Here is a 20,967-nt window from a genome sequence, read left to right as displayed (position 1 = left end):
GTTGATACAGAGGGAGGGGACTGTCCTTTTCAGGGGGAAAAGGGAGAGGAGAAGGGGGAAGGCAGGAAGAAGAGACTAGGAGGAAAGAAGGAAGGGGGAATCCTTGGGATGTAAAATAATTTTTAAAAAAATCGGTTCTTTACACATATCAATGTTTTTTCTGTGAAATAAAAATCACTGTGGTAAATTTAAAAAAATCTTTCAAGAAAAATTTAACTGTTTTATTTTAAAAAGAACATGGATGCAATTCAGTCTCAGTTAATTTACTTACTACATTAAGAAATTTAAAATATATTAATTTTAAATTGATTACAAATATTGAGTAAAATTAGTTTCTGAAGTTTTGTTTTGTTTTAGAAAACTAGCTATATGAACTGTTCTCTCAAAGAGAAAACCAGTAATATAAAAAAAGAGGACACTGCAAATGAGAGAAGCTGGAAAACTAAAAACGTTTCCCAATTCATTATCTCTCACATGTGTCTTCATAACTTCATTTATTACGCTTTGATAAGAAGGAAATGTGCAGTACATTTTCATTCATCAACCATCAACATTTATTAAACAGTTGTGAATCTGGAAGATCTAAGCTCAACAGGTAAGAAATGTTCTAATGGCCGGGCTTTTCTGAGAACAAGGCTGGAAGCCTAGACCAATATTTAATATGGCATTTTAAAGTTAATTGATATGCTAGAATCTAGGAAGGCTAACTACTCTGGAAGAGAAGGAAGGGCTTGTTGAATCCAACACTGGAGTTTCTACCTTTAGTTCTTCACTGTTCCATTCTTAAAATTGCTGTGATGCCATTAGCACCTCTTTCCCCAAGGTGATGAGGTGCCTTATTTTAAGCAACCTCTTAAGGTTTTTTTCCTTTTCTTTTAACAAAGACTTCTCCATTGAGTCTATCATCTTAAAAATCCCATCCAGAGAAGCTCAGTGTATATTGCTCTGTTCATTTCTTTTCTCTTTCTTTTCTCATTTGGTAAATCTGGTCTCTGTAGGAGAGACAGCAGCCATTTCACTTTAGAAGAAAGTCTATTTTAAGTAGCAGCTGCTTGGGAGAAGTTAGGGGACTTTTAATCCTTACTCCTCTTTTCTTTAACAATGTGCTCTGGCACGCAGTCAGCAGGAAAGTAAAACTGGAGCTTTCAGAGAAACATTCTCAGTAGAAAGTAGTGGCCCATTATGATTGTGAACAGAACAAAGGCAGTTCTCCTGGAATCATTTTCTAGGAAAGCATGTTATGGAATTGTGACTTTATTACAAAAGAAGGAAGAACAGACGAAGAAAAATGAAGAGAAGGGAAAATAAAAAGAAATATAAAAGAACCCACTAAGATATAAACTGTTTTTTTCTCTGATTCTCATAATTAAAGTTATTTTGACACCTTAATTTTTATTGTATTTGGTGGATTGACCATGACATTCAATGCTTAGTGTAACAAATCATTGTTATTACTGTGTTTACTTTGAATGTATTTATCAATTTTAATATGTTAAAGGGGAGAGAAATGCTCTGAAGCATAAGGAACCTCTCATTTCACATCAGTGTCTTTTCCTTATGGCTTAGCTATCAGTGGTGGTTAGGAAAACTCTTAAAGTACCTTGGTGTGACTCTAACCAAGCAAGTGAAAGACCTGTTTGAGAAAAACTTCAAGTCTCTGAAGAAAGAAATCGAAGAAGATATCAGAAGATGGAAAGATCTCCCGTGCTCATGGATTGGTAGGATTAACATTGTGAAAATGGCCATACTGCCAAAAGCAATCTACAGATTCAATGCAATTCCCATCAAAATACCAACTCAGTTCTTTACAGACCTTGAAAAAAAGATTCTCAGCTTCATATGGAGAAACAAAAAACCCAGAATCTCCAAAACGATCCTGTACAACAACAGATCATCTGGAGGTATCTCCATTCCTGATCTCAAGCTGTACTACAGGGCAACAGTAATAAAAACTGCATGGTATTGGCATAGAAACAGAAAGGAGGATCAATGGAACCGCATAGAAGACCCAGAAATAAATCCACACACCTATGAATACTCGATATTCGACAAAGAAGCCAATTCCATTCAATGGAAAAAAGACAGCATCTTCAACAAATGGTGCTGGACCAACTGGATGTCTACATGCAGAAAAATGAAAATAGATCCATATTTATCACCCTGCACAAAACTAAAGTCAAAGTGGATTAAGGACCTCAACATAAAACCAGATACCCGAAATCAATTGGAAAAAAAAGTGGGGAACAGCCTAGAACTCATTGGCACAGGAGACAACTTCCTGAACAGAACACCAACAGCACAGGCTCTAAGAGCAACAATCAATAAATGGGACCTCATGAAACTGAAAAGTTTCTGCAAAGCAAAGGATACCGTCATCAAAACAAAATGACTGCCTACAGATTGGGAAAGAATCTTCACTAACCCTTTATCTGACAGAGGACTAATATCCAGTATATACAAAGAACTAAAGAAGCTGAAAAGCAGCAAACCAAGTAATCCAATTAAAAAATGGGGAACAGAGCTAAACAGAGAATTCTTGACAGAGGAATATCGAATGGCAGAAAAACACTTAAAGAAATGCTCATCCTCATTAGCCATCAGGGAAATGCAAATCAAAACGACCCTGAGATATCACCTTACACCCATCAGAATGGCCAAGATGAAAAACTCAAGCGATAACACATGCTGGAGAGGTTGTGGAGAAAGGGGAACCCTCCTCCACTGCTGGTGGGAATGTAAACTGGTACAACCACTCTGGAAAGCTATCTGGCGCTTTCTAAGACAAATAGGAATAGTGCTTCCTCCAGACCCAGCTATACCACTGCTAGGTATATACCCAAAGTTTGTTCAAGTACACAAAAAGGACACTTGCTCAACCATGTTTATAGCAGCTCTATTTGTAATAGCAAGAACCTGGAAACAACCCAGATGTCCATCAACGGTGGAATGGGTACAGAAATTGTGGTATTTTTATACAATGGAATACTACTCAGCAATCAAAAAGGAAGAAATCATGAAATTTGCAGGCAAATGGTGGGATCTAGAAAAGATCATTCTGAGTGAAATATCCCAGAAGGAGAAAGACAAACATGGGATATACTCACTTATATAGACCTATAAGATATGATAAACATAATGAAATCTATACACCTAAAAAAGATAATCAATTGAGCGGACATGGGGTAAGATGATCAATCCTCATTTAGAAAGACAGATGGGATGTGCATTGAACGTATGACAGGAGTCTACTGAGCGCATCTGAAAGACTCTAACTAGCAGTGTTTTCAAAGCAAAGACTCATGACCAAACCTTTGGCAGAGTACAGGGAATCATAAGAAAGAAGGGGAGTTAGTCTGATGGGGAAAGGATAGGAGCTCCACAAGGACCAAATATATCTGGGCACAGGGTCTTTTCTGAGACTGACATTCAACCAAGGACCATGTATGGATATAACCTAGAACCTCCACTCAGATGTAGCCTGTGGTAGCTCAGTAACCAATTGGTTTCCCAAAGTGAGGGGAACAGGGACTATTTCTAACAGGAACTCAATGACTGGCTCTTTGGTCTCCCCACCCCCGAAGGGAGGAGCAGTCCTGTTAGGCCACAGAGGAGGGCTTTGCAGCCAGTCCTGAAGATACCTGATAAAACAGGATCAGATGAATGGGGAGGAGGTCCCCCCTATCAGTGGACTTGGAAAGGGGCACGGTGGAGATGAGGGAGGGAGGGAGGGACTGGGAGGGAATGAGGGATCGGGACATGGCTGGGATACAGATTTAATAAAATGTAACTGATAAAAAAAATAAATAAAAAAGAAAAAAATAATAAAAAAAAGGAAAACTCTTATTTCTTAACAATTTTTCACACAGTCTTGTATTTCTGTTTTGTTTTGAGACTTACTGAGGTTACCAGGGTTGTATGCGTGACTGTGGACTTGCATTTATCCAACAGAGGCTGGTGGGCTAGTCAGGGGGTTACACATCTAAAGATAAGGACAGCTCTTTCCAGAAGCAATCGGTGGCCGCTGGTTCAGCAGAGATGGGTAGGGTCCTGGGAGACCCTCCTGGCTGATGAATGACAGTCTAAAGGCCTATGAGAAAGCTCCTGCCATGGGACCCTGCTACCCTGCTGTGCCACACTCAGCAGAGGACATCTCACAGCCTTTCTCCTTGTCACTTGGCTCTTACAATCTTTTTTTAAACAAAGTATTTATTTTAATAATTAATATATAGAGTGGAAACTAATCTTTGTGTATATGCTGAGTCTAGGCCCCAGACAGTTTTATTGGGACTTGTGTAGAGTCACATAGTATCTTATTTTCTCTCGTTACTATTGGAGTAACTGCCAGAGTTTAGTTGTAGAAAATATTTTTAATTACATTTTTATTTTTTTTAATATTAGTTACAGTTTATTAACTTTGTATCCCAGCTGTACCTGGCCCTCTCATTCCCTCCCAATTCCGCCCCCCCTCCCTCATCTCCTCCCTGCCCCTTTCCAAGTCAACTGATGGGGGAAGTCCTCCTCCCCTTCCATCTGACCTTAGCTTATCAGGTTTCTTCAGGGCTGGCTGTCATTTCCTCCTCTGTGGCTTAGCAGCCTTGCTAGGGGCGTGGGGAGGCCAAAGAGGCAGGCATTGATTTCATGTCAGAAATAGTTCCTGTTCCCCTTACTAGGGTACCCACTTGGATACTGTGGCTTTTACATTCTTACTGGCCTTCTTCTACAATTTTTTGAACGTCAACATTTTATATGTTGAAACAAACACAGAAATTAAAGGCATTTTAATTCAGATAACTTCTGTATCATTAATTTTCAGTTGTTTGCAAAGATTTGTCACATTTTGGGGAATTGTAAAGACTTTGTGAAACAGCATGTTCTGTTATCATCTGTCATCCTGTTGGGTATTTAAATATTACCTCATTCAGTTATCCCAAGGGACTAGTTGTTTCATAGATGAGGACAGAGGGAAATAGCCTAAGCAGCTGGAGTAGTTGTAGTCAGGAACAATGTTTGTTTTACTCTAAAATTTTGGAAATAACTTCAGAGCACATACCTGAGAGAAAAGCCTGTCTCTCTGTCCTTAGAACTGAAAGATCAGCAAGCCATCTTTGTGGCCAAGGGTAAGACTTTCTTCAGCCTCTCTGGACTTTTGTCAGATCTGGCCCTTTCCCTGGAGCACATATTTTATGCTGTAACAATTTGGTCTAGAAAGATTCTGGATTCAAGAATTTCTAATAATTCTCTCTCCCTTCCTCCCTTCCTGTTTCAAATACATGGTCTTAATCAACTTATTTTCCTCATGTATTATGTACTTTCATTGACAACATTACTAGGTATATTGAATTATCATACATACCATGGCTCACTTGAGAATCAATTTCTAACACCTTCCTTCAAAACCAGAATCAGGTAACCAAAGTGGTCCCATATTTGACCTCATGAAAGTTTATGCTATAACACTGATTTCTCCTCTATGAGTAGTTTATTTGTAAACCTTCAGCCTGGGCATAACATAATAGTCACACTATTCTTTTCCAACTCACTTTGGATGACATTTCAGGATTAGATGATGTGGTTAGATAGTTTCCTTTAACTTTGCCATCTGAGTTTTACAGTGCTACTGTAGTTATGGAAAGCATTCAGAGCATATTGAGTCAGAGCATTTGAACATTCAAAAAGTTTTTAGAAAGGCATCACATGAAGGCGGTTGGCTAATGGCACCAGTAATATCTTTGCGTGTGTGTGTGTGTGTGTGTGCTTTTATATATTTGCCACATGTCTGTGTATGTGTACAGGTGACCATTTCATTAACTTCTACAACATTTGATGAAGACATATTAGGTGTCGGGCTCCATTCCCTCTCTCTTCCTGGCACAGTCAGCCCATGACTGCTGCAGGTGGGTCCCGAGGGGAGGAAGCAGGGTGGTCCTGGTGGGATGGGATGGTGGTGGTGGTGGTGGCTGTGAGAGAGACCTCAGGCACTGGTGAGCACACAAAAAAACAGACTTCCCTAGAAACAGCGTCAGTGAGACAGCTCTTTAATTGGGGGGAGGGGTATTTAAACTTTTAGGGGTGAGTAGGCACATCAGGGTGAGTCTACATCATTGGGGATGCCAAGGTTCTAAGGATGTCTCATTTGCATAAAGAGCAAGTTCAGATGTTACTAGACATTACCTTATAAGGGGAAAGGAAGTTTAAGCTGGTTGTCACACTAGGTGACCTCCTGGGGATGAGGTTTAAGGGTCAGCCTCACGGCTAACCTATGCCAAGGCATGCAGGCCCGGGCAGGGAGAGAGTCGTCCTACTCCTATCTATCTCCCAAAGAGATTCCAGGGGTTTGAAAAATGTCTCAATGCAACTCATACACCAGGCCACTGCCCTGGGTCCCAGAACCCAGGCCTTAGCATCATGAAAGAACATGTAGATTATCACAAAGGGACTCTTCACCTAAACGAGGCTCCAAAAGAGTTTTTGCAAATAAATTAATCATGCAAATAGTGAAGAAATATTCAAGGGTTTTAGAAAATATTTTGGTTATTTGAAAACAAACCAGAACCAATGAAGGTGGCTCAGGCAGGAAAGTGTGTGTTATGTAAGCATTAGCACCTGACCCAGACTTGCTGCTACCACATACAGAGGTGAACCCTATCTGTGTCTGTAATCAAGCACCGGGGAAGCAGGGTCAAAACAGGATTTCTGGTTCAGTTAGAGATCCTGCCTCAAAAATTAAGGTATAAATTCATTTGGTAAGTTACCTTTGTCCCACACATGTACAAGTGCACATGTAAATACACAGCTCCACATGTACATACATGAACATGTACACATGCACCAGCAGCAGCAGCAGCAGCAGCAGCAGCAACCTTTTTCCTGAAAGACATTTCTCAAGCATGTGAAAAGGCATGAAGAGAAAGAGCAAAAGCATGTGTAATTGGGCTAGGTACTTTCTGAATATTGCAACTGCTTCTCGCTCACTGAATGTGTATTTGTTTGATTTGGTGGTTTCAGTTATTGTTTTTTTTTTAATGCTATTATCTTCAGTCAAGAATAGGAATAGTGTATTCTACTTTCATTGTAACCTCTTTGGTGTTGTAATTCACACTAATGAGTACATAGTGGTGTGCTGTATTTTTACTGACTCATGATAGGTGCCTGAGGCAGTAATGCCAATACATTTTCAACTTGCTAAAAAGAGGGAGGATGAACATGCATGTTACTCCTGTGACTGTGAAGTCAGAATGTGATTATTATAGCATTCTTCCAGAAAACATTCAATTCAGTCTGCTTTTGGTGAAATTTGTAGCATGGTAAGTATGATAAAACATTCCACTGTACTCAGCAAGAATACTGTGTTCTGGAGCAGACCCAAGCCTGCATGACTGAAACCAGAGGCCTTGGCTCACATTTAGGAGTCAGGCTTTGATGGAAGGTGGTCTGACATCGCATTCATGATAAGGAAACTAAGAGTCTGATTAATGGTAAAGACAACATGGAATGTTGAAATGTGGGGCTGGAGAGACAGCCCAACTATTAAGAAAATCTACTGTTCTTGAGAAGGAACACTATTTGGTTCCCAGCACCAACTCAGAAAAGCCCAAATCTCTAGACGCAGGGGGTGTGAATCTTCTGGTCTTTGTAGGAACTTGTACTTATATGCACATACCCAAACACAGACAAAGGCGTGCACACATATACACACACATCAATAAAACAAATGTTAAGAAAGAAACAGTAAATTCTGACAGGTATTTTACTGTCATGTTTTTCTTTTAATATTTTAATGCATTTGAGGGTAATTTCCTGCTGTTTGCCATTACTGTTGCTTACAGAGACTGGTTATAAAATCATCTTTTCCATTAATAAGCTAGCAAATGTAGTATAAATGAGAGACATGTTAAAGGAAAATTTTGAGCCATGTATATATACATATTTTCTTGTTTTCTGCTGAAAGCCAACAGTTAAAAAAATAAAGAGAAAGACGGTGAAAATTGAAATATATTCCCATAATTTATGAAGAATTCTGCAATTTACAACTTAACATTTAAAGATAAAACTCCAATTTATGGCTCATCTTCTAGAGCTTGTGTTTCCTTGAGGTACAGCAGCTAGTGTCATTTAACTCAATTTCCTATTATAAAAATACATGAATGTCAGTAATCTATACAAATGAGGACTGGGTCTTTAGAACAGAATGAACTATTTTTTTTTCCTCAACGTCATTTTACAATATATTTTTTTCTGGCCTGGAACTTGTTACATGGATCATGTGACTGTAAGTCCACAGAGATCCACCTGCCTCTGCCTCCCTAGTCCTGGGATTGAGAGTGTGTGTCATCACACTTAGTCAGTCTGAAATATTTTATTTAAAATCTCGAGGTTAAGTCCAGTGTAGTGAGGCATAGATGAAATCCCAGAAGAAGGAAGAGAAGAAAGAGGCAAGAGAAAAAGTGTCCGTTACTTCATGTTCATCACCCATCATTGTGTGTTTAACAGAGTCACATATTATTTTCAATCTTCCCATTAACTTACTGATAACATATTACTCCGTTTAATACCCTAACTCCATTGTACAAAACCGATTCTCATGCTGTTCGGTCCCTCTATTTAGAAAACAGATATTGCATAATTTACTGAAATTTTTATTATATGTCTCTAAAAGAAACAGATTGAGAACAGTATAAAGAAAAAAAATAGAAAACATTAAAAAAAATGCCACTGAACTATGCAAAGTTGGAAATACTGCCTCCAAACTCTGGGACAAAGTTAATACCAAAACTGAAACAAAGCTGTGTTTTGTGAAGCGGTTTAGTAGCAGGACATTGGAAGAAAGCGTGTGAGCTCACTTCATAGTAAAACAGGTCCTGCAAGGCCAGGTAACTCAGGAAGCAGAGGGTAATTATTCACAGAAGAAAGCCGGTAGTGTACTGTTACAATACTACTGTAGCAAGTCAGAAGGTCACCGGGCTCGCAGGGTAGCTGACACAACCCGAGACTGCTTGGCTCCCTTCAAAAAGAAAGAATAAAATGGGAGAGAATGAAGCTGGTTTACCTAACATGCCTTTGCAAGGTAAGTGCCAACAGCCTTTGAAATGCTGTTAATGAGAAACCTCCGTGGTGTCGGTACCTCTGCGTGCAGGCACGCGCGCGGTGTGCCTGGTGCGTGTGCCAGCGGTGTGTTCTGAGATGTTTCTGAGGATGGGGTCGAGGGGTGGGGATTTTAACTGATGTGGAAGATGAACAAACGTTGTCACTGTTGGTCTCACTGCTGTAACAGAGAATCACAAGCATAGCGGGAGATAGACATGAACCTTTGTCAGGCCAGTGTGAAGGCACTGGGCTCCAGCGGGTGTTCGGGGGTACTTCCCCAGCACTGGCACAATATTTATTTTTGTGTATGCACGTGGCTGCGTTGGTTGTAATCAAGCACTGTCGTCACTATCCCTCGGGTTTACAAGTTAAGTGTCCTTGTAATCAATGTAATTTCAGTCTCTCAAGGAAGAAGGCAAGATCTCAGAGGCCCAGCTTATCAGCTGGGGGAGTGGCTTTTTTACACGTCTTACTTAATGGAATACCTTTGCCCTTTGAAGGGTTGGCTCTGTTGACTTTGGATGGACCGGGCAGCCGTGGTTAGTTTGTTGGAAACAAATGCAAGGTGGATCACAGGGCTCCTCTGCCAATTAAAAATGAAGTTCTTTTCTCAGAAAACATATACATAAATTTTTTGGTAATATTTTTCACAAAGTTTCTGTGAGTCTACTCAGGAAAATTATTTATCAGAAATATAACAAAATTTTGGTCAGGACATAATTTTAAAAATGGTATTTGAAAATTATTTTTTTGTTTAGGTGTGTTCTTGTGAAATTAAGAAAAGCTTTGTCACCAAAAACTGTAAAATATTAAAATTTTCACTCAATGAAATAAAAAAAAGATAGGTACAGCTGTGAAATATAACACAGTTGTGAACAATGGGTGATTTAGACCTGATTGATAATTAAAGTGATTGTTCAATTACAGATAAATTGCCACATTGTTGTTTGTTTCATTAATCTTCCCTATACTTGGGTACAGCATCTTATTTTTTTGAATCTTATTTTGTATCTTTTCTAAAATACCTTTTGAAATACTGTATAAATTGTTATTTTTAGAAAGCACTCCCAGTAATTAAGAAAAACATTATTTGATAAATACAATTGAAAAGGAAAATAAAATTAAAGGCTCATTTGCTTTAATAAGTGTCATTTAGACTATTTCATGAGAATAGTTTATTTGTATATATTGTGTTAACCAAGTGGTGTTTTATATATATAACATGTATATTTTATATATGTATATGTGACATATACAAATATGTGTGCGTCTGTGTGTGTGTGTGTGTGTGTGTGTGTAATAGTATTCCTTGGAAAAGAAATTAACTCTAAGTAGTTGTATTCCTTGGGAATGCATGAGACAGCCACCTGGATTGTAAGAACATTTTATGTAAAACTTATATAGCTGCTGGCACCTGACAGCCCTTTGCAGGCTGTGTTGATACAGTTTCAAGGTTGAAAATAAATGTAGGAGGACACAAACCGACCTCTCTGCCAACCATCTACCTGTGTGGGGGAATAGCAGTGAATATGTTTTAATCCCTAATGTGAACACAGGTTGTTGGCTGTCCTTCAGTATCTCTGGTACCTTCTTTTGAATTGTTAGCAGAGCATGCTTTCCCACTCTCCTGCTCATATACATGTCACAAATACATCACTTTCAGAATTTCTAATCAGAGTAAATCGGGAAAATATGTACAGATTTGACCTAACACAGGACATGCATTAAATCAGCCTAATACTGTGGCTCATGTTAGAGAATGATGCCTTTAACTCTGTAAGTCCATTGAAGCTGGAGAACCCCATGGAATGTCCCATTCATTTAGTATGGGACATTTCTCCTTTAGGCAGGCTGCAGAGACTTTTACATAACACATGTTCTGTGCCCTTCTGCATCTTATCTAAGTTGAAATGGATCCTTATCGAATCTATAGAGAGTTCGGACCTACCTTGGAGTGTTGATATGCTCTCATCTCAGTATGATTCACATAAAAAATAGACACTTTTAAGAGCTAATGGGACTCCCCTTGAGGGAGGAGCAGCCTTACTAGGCCACAGAGGAAGACAATGCAGCCAGACCTGATGGGACCTGATAAGCTAGGGTCAGATGGAAGAGGAAGAGGTCCTCCCTTATCAGTGGACTTGAAGAGGGGCTTGGGAGGGGATGGGGGTACAGCTGTGATACAAATGGAATTAACTTGTAATTAACATATAAAAAAGAATTTCATTCCTTTAAAAAAAAGAATTAATGGGAAACAAAGGTACCTCAGTTGTTTTAAACTGTTTCTGAATTCATTTCCTATATAAAGAAGCTATGCAAGGATAATTTTTAGGTAAGACATTTTGATTTGTTTGCTTGCTATCTATAGAACCTATGTAACCAAGGGGTCCTCATTTACAAAATATCCTGACTGTTGTTTTGTTCTATACCTTACCTAGTCCTATGTCTGAGACAGAGTTTCAAAATGATCAAAATAAGTGGAATAAAATATTTTCAAATATTAATTTTATCTTTTTACCTAGCAGCATTTGTTTTAAAAATTCTGAGCTTGTTATAGTGACTCATTTCTGTAATCCTGGCCCTTGGGAGGTTGTGTAGAGGGTGTGCCAAGAATTTACTGCCAGCCTGGACTACATCATGAGTCCCAGGATAATCTAAGCTCTAGTGAGAAACCTTGTCTCAAAAGAAAGAAAAAGGAAAAAAAAAAACAAAAAAAACAAAAAACAAAAAAAAACAATAATAAAAAAGTAAAACTCTGTTGTTGCTTAAAATAAAGCTAATTTAGAAACTGTTCACATGTTATTCTTCACATGTGAAACATATGGCTGAGTGGTTTGGCTTTGAAAACTTTAAATTCTTATAACATCGTCACTGGAGTACGTGCCTTTGAAGCCATGACTTTTCTGAAGACATCTGTAAGCTATTTTATATGCTGGGCCATCGCTGGCCAGAAATGGAATATATATTGTCTAAATATATGGCCTAAGCGTGTTGGTTGACATGAATCTGTGACAGAAGGCAGGCAGCATTGGGACATGTTCGTCTCAAGAGCACTCTGATAACTTCAGTAGCTTAATGCAGCTGCAGGAAGGATTGATGTGAGGGTTTGATACTCTGTTACCTTTCTACCTTCTGCCATGGGAAGACACAGCAGGCACTTACATGCCTGATGCTGATAACGACCTTGGGTGTCCTACTCTGAACTGTGAATAGTAAAGTTGTGCTGATTATAAATTCCCATTCCATGGGCATTATGTTGGAGAATCTGATATGTCTGTGATTAGCCCTTTTGCTGCTCTAACATAATTTTGCTGCTATTTGTATGAAATAGCATACATATAAAATAGCATATATATGTGTGTGTGTGTGTGTGTGTGTGTGTGTGTGTGCGTGTGTGTGTGTTCCACCCAAGTATCTTGTTGTACATGTACTTGTTACTGAAGCAGCCCAGGCACTATTGTTCTTTCATATTTCAACATCATGGGAAGCTGGGCTTTTATAGTTAGGTCAATCCAATGCTATCTTCAGCTTTATATGAAGAGATTTCAATCATCTTTCAAACAGGAAAAGCAATTCTTTGAGTCTCCATGTCAAGGTAACCAGACAGAGAATTTAAGATATGAAAGATATAAAATTTATGGTGGAAGTTCATAGTATTTCCAGGATTCAAATATGAATCATGTAGGTTAAGACAGAATGCAAACTGTGAATAACATACACAAACAATGGTTCATAAAGATAGGTGTGTATTTTCTCGGCATTGCTATTTGCTGAGAAATGAAAGAACTATTTTCTTGTATAGCATGTAAAACTTCATAGATTTGCCTGTTGATCTGCAGCACAAGTGGAAGGCATGATCAGATGACTGGTTGAGCTGCAGCTCCTTTCCGGCCTGACTACCTAAGGTGTTCTGTGGTTTAGGATTCCCCAGAAGCCACCACTCATCATAAAAAGGCTTCTTAACCTCTTTTCGTCCATGAATGACTTAAAATTTTTCTGCTTCTCCATGTATCTTATTAACAAGCATGAAAACATTGAGTAAAAATGTGAAAAAGACAAAGACTGTGTGATCACCCAGTTTATGGACCATTGAGCTTTTCCTTTTCTTTCTCAGACTTTATCCCTTGTCAGATGTTTCCAAGGCTACCAGTCCTCTTGTATATTAATTTACCCTGGAAATTACTGAGTAAAATGCATTGTGCAGTTCGGAGTTCTCACAAGGTGAAAGGTAGTCTTCTTGAGTGGAGAGTTTCCTCCTTGCCCCTCTGCACCTACTGTATCTACCAGATGTTTACCTAGCAGCATGGTGCTGGCATTGGACACTTGGGATAATAAGTCTCCTTCCCACTTTAGTTCCTCCTTGTTCTTTAATTCTAGGAAACAATTATGTACAGTATACAGAAGGTACATCAGGGAAGAAAAACAAAAACCCCAAAACAATAGGATTCTGAGTACAGAGGAATTGGCTGGGCCCTGGAAGGCCTTGCCAGCTCTAGACAGCCTGAAGCAAGAGTTCCCCAGCACACTAGAAGAGTGGCTGACAAGGAAAAGGGAAACAGCTGAGGAACACTGACATGGTCAGGCCAGAAGAGAGCTTGGAAGGCATGGAAACCAGTGTGAAGTAGCAAACAGAAATCCTATGAAATTAAGAAAAAAAAAAAAAAGGCATTCTTGTTTTCACAGAAGCATTCCTCAGACCTTCAGTCTCCACTCTAACCATCCAGACCCTATAGTTTTATGGGTGTATTTGGTGCATTCTTTTCTAGAGGCATTTACTTGCCAAATCCGTAATGAAAGCCAGTCTTCGAAGGGTTTTCAATAGTAACATGTTTTAGGTTTTGTGTTTATGACCTATACAACAATATATTGGACGCAGTTAGGCTATGATGGGACTGGATTATGTAGTAATGGCTTTCTTCTTGACTACATAGTATACACACTCACTTTTAAGACATTTAGCTAAACTTTCCTTTGAATCCAAAGTCATCTGAAACCCAGGGAAGTATTTCTCATGGCAGGGTTTAAGAAACAGTGCTGTTTTTTTTTTTCTTGGCTACTGAAAGAAAAACAAAACAGTCTAGGAAGGAAGATAGGTGCCTTGGTGTCTGAGGCTGTGTGGTGCAGCCTGAGGGTAGTAGGGCTAGATTCTCCAACCCGTTAAACTGGTTCAGTGTGCACATTTACTGTCTGTACTGGGAAAGTATCTCTGCATTCATCATTGTAACCTGCCTGTGAGTGCTTAGAAATATTTTGAAAGCCCCAAAGAAAACTTGCCAGTGTATTACTGGTCCTTGCTGGCTTGTAGAACTTTAACAATAGTTTAAGAATTACGACAGGTGCAAGGAAATCTCCTTTAGGTTATGGTTGTTATACTACATTTGTTTTTGCTGCCTCTTAATGATAGATTAAAATAGGGAAATGATAGACTTGAACACTAGAAACTCAGGTGCTTTGAGTTGTAATATTTTACTGACCTAACAGTCTTTTGGAGTTAAAGCTTTCTGCAGCTTCCTACAAGTTCTCATAACCCAAGAGCAGAATTAAACTTGTTTAGAGAGAGTGAAACAGCTAAAAATGTCAAGCCAAGCACTAAAAACCCCACATGTATCACAGTTAAGTAAGTCTGCCCCAAGGCAAGGGCAGCTGAGAAAATGCCTTCTGGACTTTCTGGACTTTCTGAGGAACAAGGCAGGGAATCTGGGGCAGGGAAATGAGATTAGGGGGTGACATTTGAAGTATAATACAAGCAATAATGAAATCAATGCAACTGAGCTGAAGAGTTGCCTTCTGCTGATTCCTTTGTCTTTCTTAGAGGAAATAGAATATGTACCTTATTTGAAATAGGTGGACAAGCAATATGTTCAAATGAAACATGGGGTAAAATTGGTTAATAACATAGTACTTACCTAAAACCTGGAGCTAAGGAAAAAGCTATTTCCCAAATGCTTTAGAAAACAGTATTCCTGGACTCAAAGGTTGTAGGAAAGATGCAGCTTAATCCACTTAGACTGAAATAATATTTTATACCACTAAGAGTTCTTTAAAAGTATTTTGTTTCAATTTAAGTCACTACAAAAGTGCAACGTACATAAACTATGCTGTGATCATTTAACCATTATTATCAATAATAAGGCAATTAAAATATCTTCATGTCTTCAAAAGTGTTTCTCTGTCTTTGAATCTGCTTTTCTTTCCTTTCAGGAGTGGAACAAAGGATGCAGTATTAATCTGATGATTATATGTGTATAAACACCGTATAATTATGACATTCTGTTCTATTCTCTGGATTTTGGAAGGAGTTTAAACATATTTAGATAATTGAGTAGGACAGTGAGCCAACCTTCATTTTTTTATCACAGTTAATTTTGGAAGGATTATTAACTAAGCACGTTCTTGGCTTATTATTAGAAAGTATTACACCTGGTTTACAAGTGAAAGGAAAATGGGCAACTGACAAGTTTGCAAAGAAAATGTCATTAGGATGAAAACATAAAAGGGCATTGGGCTTCACTTGATCCCTTGAGCTTCTAATCTCTCTTCAGGAAAAGAATGTGTAAACATTTTTATTTGCCATGGCTATTTGTTTGCTCTGTTGATAGATATGTTTAACTAGTCCCACAGTTAAATGTTTTAGAAGTTGCTTTCATAAATGCTTTAGTAATGTATATTAAAATTCAGGCTAAACCTCTGGCCAGTGGACTGCAAATTCTATTACAACCCTGTGCAAATTAATATTATTTAAAGAACATGAATAAAATCTTATCTGCTAAAATAATTCCAGAAGAACAATGTAATAAACAGTGGGTTTAATGCAATAGGCGTACAGTTAGGAGTGTCCACATCTAAATAACACAGTCAGCTTTACTGTGTGACTTGGGGTCTGGTGAAATGATTAAGCTCTTGAGGTCTATCTATAGGAGTTCTTTATTTTCTTAAAAAACAAACAAACAAACAAAACTACTTCTTTGAAAATAGAGCATGAGATACCAAGTAGCCTGAGAGGCCAATGTATTTTATTTTTCTCTTTCTTTTATAGATACTTAGTGCAACCACAGACAAGTCTCATCTTCCATTAAGTACTTATAAATCTTGAAAAATCGTCCCTCACATCCATGTATCTTGGTAAGAGGCCTCTACAATGGAGAAATGCATTTTGCCATAGAGGTGAAACCTGCTTCCTCTCTGAATGATTCTTGCAATTTCAGCCCACAGACAGTCATCAAAGCAACTGTACCTCAATATAATAATTTGATATTGGAAATAGTGGTTTTAATTGCCTCTGGAATCTTAAAATTGGAATTAATGGCCAACAGGATTTTTTTTTCACTGAAGGCCCCTGAGAAGGAAAACATTAAAAAACAAAACAACAACAACAACAACAAAAACCCTCTTTATGTTTAGTTCGCTCCATTCCTCTCATTGCATATAAAGAAGAGGTAAAACAACACCAGTTTATTTTGTTACAGACTACAAGTAAGAAAACATATCCATGGAGTGGAGATGTAGATGAGTGGGGGAATACTTGCCTGATAATAGACACTGTTACAACATCAGGAGCTGAATCTGTATATGAAATGCCTGTTAGACCATTCCAAATAACCACTGCATAGGCTCAAAGTCCCAAGAAACAGCATTAAATTGGTTTTAATATGCATTGTGTTGATAGGCTATGAAATATACTAATTATTCCAAAGGCTCACAGATTTCTTGGACAGAAATGGTGACAGGACATAGAATAAAAACAATATATGGTTGAAGCAGGGCCTGTCTAAAAGAGAAAGATTAAAATAGTTATAGAGTAACAGCAAAAGTACTATGTAGTTCATAGTAGAACTTTTGAACTAGATACTTTTCTTTTAAGCTCCTCTCATATATTTATCAGAAAAAAGTATAGATAATTGTCAAACATGTTATAAATCTGGAAATAAAGTAAAAGAAGAAATAAAGTAAAAGAAGTCAAAAGAATAAATGGCAAATATACAGTTGGTTTGGGGTGCCAAGCTAAATGAATGAAAACCCAGATTTGATTTTGGCACCTAAGCAAAAACAAATAATTAAATAAAAAGAAAGAAAGGGTTTGAAAGTCTTAATATTTGAATGATTTAACTCTTTACACTTCTCAAAATGTTAGAATATAGAAAACAATCAGAAATTAAAAGCATAGTACAGAGTGAGTGGTGTCTTTCTCCTGGAGCTCCTTTTAGATTTTAACTTCGCCACAGCTGTGTTGGGAGGATAAATAGAGAACAGCAACAAAGAAGAGAACTAGAGCACTGGCCATTCGCCTTCAGATGTAGCAAGGTAATATGCTGCCTCACACTTTTTATTTTCCATAGGGCAAATAAAAGTTTGTGATAAAATAAGAAAATTTAATAGGAGAACAGTACTGTTTTCACTCCCTAAGGATTTTATTTTTATTCTGTCCAGTTTTCTATTTTACTTATATGAATTTTTTGGAAAAATTATATATACATATATAATTCTTTAATTCTATAATTATATATACATATAATTCTTTTCTAATATATATAATATCTATATTTTTCTAATATATATTTTCTAATATATATAAGAATAATATATATATAATATATAAATAATATATATAAGAAAACCCAAAATACTGTTGGTAACTGATAATTGCATTCCTTCAAATACTCTGATGCAATTTGGTGACAATCTGTAAAAATGCTAAGATGTAGGTCACACAATATTTGAGAAAATATGTTCTTTTATGAACTATGCATTGGCATAAGAGTATAATCTCATAAAAGTTGAAAGAACTAGTTTGTATGGCCCTTAGGACAGAAATTAAATGTACAAAGCTTATTTGAGTCTCACAGCTGTCTTAGCCTTCTTTCTTCTTCAATCATGGTGGCAAGCTAGCCGATTCCATACTGCAATCCGTGTGTGCTGGCTGCTCCTTTAGAATGCTCTGCTTTTGTTTGTTGCCATTCAGTTACCAGGTGGTGTCCTGGGGATACACAGACAGGCTCCCAGCCTAAAGCAGCTAGGCTCTGTCTCACTGTGTGATATTATTTCTTTTAATGTTCCACCATGAGCATTTTCTTTTCATGTAAATTTGTTCATTGTGTATTTTTCTACATTAAACTTTTATCCTGTGATGAAAGACCATAACTGCCTGTCATGTCGGCTGTATTATTTCTCTTGCTTAGAACCATTATCCAGCACTGTGTTTTTAACAAGCAGAAACCCAAGATGCTCAGAGAAACCCAAAGATGAAATTCATAGTGTTAGTTTTATGATTTATATATATTCAAACATGAAAATTAGTTGAGCATAAAGTAGCAGCACTTATCATGATCGATAAAAAAATAAGTCTTGATCGTGACATAGCTGGGATACAGAGTTAATAAAATGTAACTGATAAGAAAAAAAATAAAATTTATATATATATATATATATATATATATATATATATGTCTTAACAAACACTGTCCTGAAATTGAAAGAGCCTTTCTTAGAAGATGAGTACATGACATAATGTGTTTTTATTCTAGAGAATTTGAAGTAGTCCTTTGTAATTCGGTGTTGGGAAACCTATTCCTCCCCGTTTACTGTAGTTCTCTTCTACAGTGGTTCTGGCTGGGATTATAGGATGAGGAGTCACTATGAGTGGGAAAAACCAGGTAAGTTAAAAAAAGAGAGGAGCGTATGGCTCATAGACAAACTGATACGAGTATCAAATGTTGGCCATGGGAGGCTCTTCTGAAGGTCTTCAAATGTACAAACAGGAGGCTGAATTTCCAGTTGCTGGTTGTTTATTCAGCTAATAGGTCTACAGAAGTTGTGCAGGGTAGATTAGATTATTTGGAGGAGACAAATGTGATACCTTTACCTCAGATAAAGGCACTGAAGCATTATTAAATTACTTTTTAAAAATGATCTATTGTATGTGATATAGCCATGAGGAAATTGGTCCTGATTTCTCACAAATCATTAGTTCTCTGGAATATGTATTTATATAATTATTTATTTTGTGTATATTAACCACACATTTCTTATTGTTTTATTATGAAGAAGAGGAATAGTTTGCAGTACTTAGAACATACTTAACTGTAGTTCTCTGCCATCACAACCAGCTTCACTGTATTGTTTTAATTTTCAAATTTTTCTTCAGCATCTCATAGTAATGAAGATTGACTCCAGGCGTAATCATGTAATTTGAATGTATTTGGAAGAAAGATAAAGTCAGACAAAACTTTGCTTATATTGAACACAGGAAGAAGAAATGTAATATTCTGGTTTTGACAAGAGAGAATAGTATTTTTAAATGGTTGAGAGGATAGAAGATAGAAATGCAGTTTAGAAAAGAGAAGTATAAGATGAGGACTTCAAATAAGACCACTTAATTAATAAAGCATGCTCTTGTGAAAAGCTAGGATTTAAACTATGAAAATTAGGCAAGACATAAGAAAAATGTAAAATCTTGAACATTTTTAAGTCACATGTGGTAGACAGTACTATTGACAGGAGTGACTGCACATAGGTTTATTTTAGGGTCAGAGGATGAGACAACAGAATATATCCAATGTTTGAGCCAAAATAAAAGATGAGATGGAGTCAGAGGTGAGAGAAAAGATATATGTGTCATAATTCTTAGGTAAATGCAGAGTAGAGGATTGTAGACTAATTAATGAAAATATTCAATGGCAGAATATTTGATTTGATTGGTGCTGAATGATTCAAATATTGAATTAAGGCAGGGCATGGGAAAGCTACAACCTGAAACTCTATGGAAGACAAATCTTCAGAGAGGAACTGTACAGTGCTTAGAAGTCACATAATAGAGCCCTGGGAACTAAGGTCAGAGAATGAGAAATGAAGAATGCAATTATACCAACAGGAATTTTAGGAGCAGATATATTATGAAAAAACTGAATTTCTAGCAGGGACAGAATCAAAGGGAGCACTCTTTGAAAAGCTCTACCTATGCTCTGGAATGTACCTTTCTTCCTGAATGCCTCTTTCTCTTGACCCTCATGCTTAAATATTTTTAATTAATTACCTTTAATAAAACCCAAATTCTACTCAAATAAATAAAATAAGCACATGGGGTATGTCAGAAGCACAAAGGGACCTGAACTGTACAATATTATTCCACTGGATTTATTTTAACATTTGCTGTGAGAGATAAAACTCAGTGATGAGGCTAGTACCACTAACGAGCCACAGCCCCATCATAACAGTAAAGAAAGAAGGGTAGGTGGAATTCCAGATTTACACAATTGCAGGGAAGAGAGAGGGGAGAGCTCATGTTTACTGGCTTACATGCTTATAGTAAATGAGTTCATCCATAAAGTCTTGGTGGGACTCTATATGCATGTTGACACCATGGAAACTGCTAAGAGGATAGGGCAGCAGCAACTGTGATGAAGGAGCCAAGAGGCACAGTTTTGGGACTGTGGGAAAGTACTGAGGACAAAATTTGCACCCTGTTTCATAGAGACATGTATGTCTGTCCATATATGTTTGCTATTTGGTTCTTTGAATGTGCACTAGATATTATTACTCTGAAACCTAACTAGAGGAGAAAATATATTCATACAAGTCCACCTGCTTTGGGGAAACATTGGATTGTCCAAATATCACTGGTAATAAAATTTTACACAGTGTCATGACCATTTGTGAAATTATTGCAAAAGTAACCACATGTACTGTCCACATAGGGTGGAATTGACAGGCCTAAGAAATTTGGAACAATGAGGACTACTTCCATTCAACTCTCTCTGAGTAAGGAAAATAAGGTCCCAACAGTACTTATCCATTCACAGATTTTGAATATTTTTGTATAACTTTTAACTGCATCAGAATTGTATTACACTATTATTTCCTCTTCAATAATGAAAAAATACCCAGTAG

The 20,967-nt window shown here is 37.4% G+C and overlaps 1 protein-coding gene across 5 annotated transcripts in view; it reads left to right on the top strand.

Moving 5' to 3' along the window:
• The window catches only part of Naaladl2 (N-acetylated alpha-linked acidic dipeptidase like 2), a 1,327,651-nt gene that overhangs the window by 358,670 nt on the left and 948,014 nt on the right, over window positions 1-20,967 (top strand). The window contains exon 1 of one of the 5 annotated variants that reach the window (XM_060378132.1): window positions 8,640-9,064. The exons of 2 other annotated variants lie outside the window; for them this stretch is intronic. In XM_060378132.1, the coding sequence (XP_060234115.1) occupies window positions 9,022-9,064 (43 nt within the window). In that variant the 5' untranslated portion in view covers window positions 8,640-9,021. Of the gene's footprint in view, window positions 1-8,639; window positions 9,065-20,967 lie in introns of those variants that run through there. 2 more of the 5 variants (XM_060378135.1, XM_060378136.1) reach the window with 2 other exon arrangements.

This window comes from Meriones unguiculatus, chromosome 2 (assembly GCF_030254825.1).
Source record: "Meriones unguiculatus strain TT.TT164.6M chromosome 2, Bangor_MerUng_6.1, whole genome shotgun sequence".
Lineage (NCBI taxonomy): Eukaryota > Metazoa > Chordata > Mammalia > Rodentia > Muridae > Meriones > Meriones unguiculatus.
Note: the sequence above shows the minus strand (reverse complement) of the source record. Positions and strands in the feature narration are given on the sequence as shown.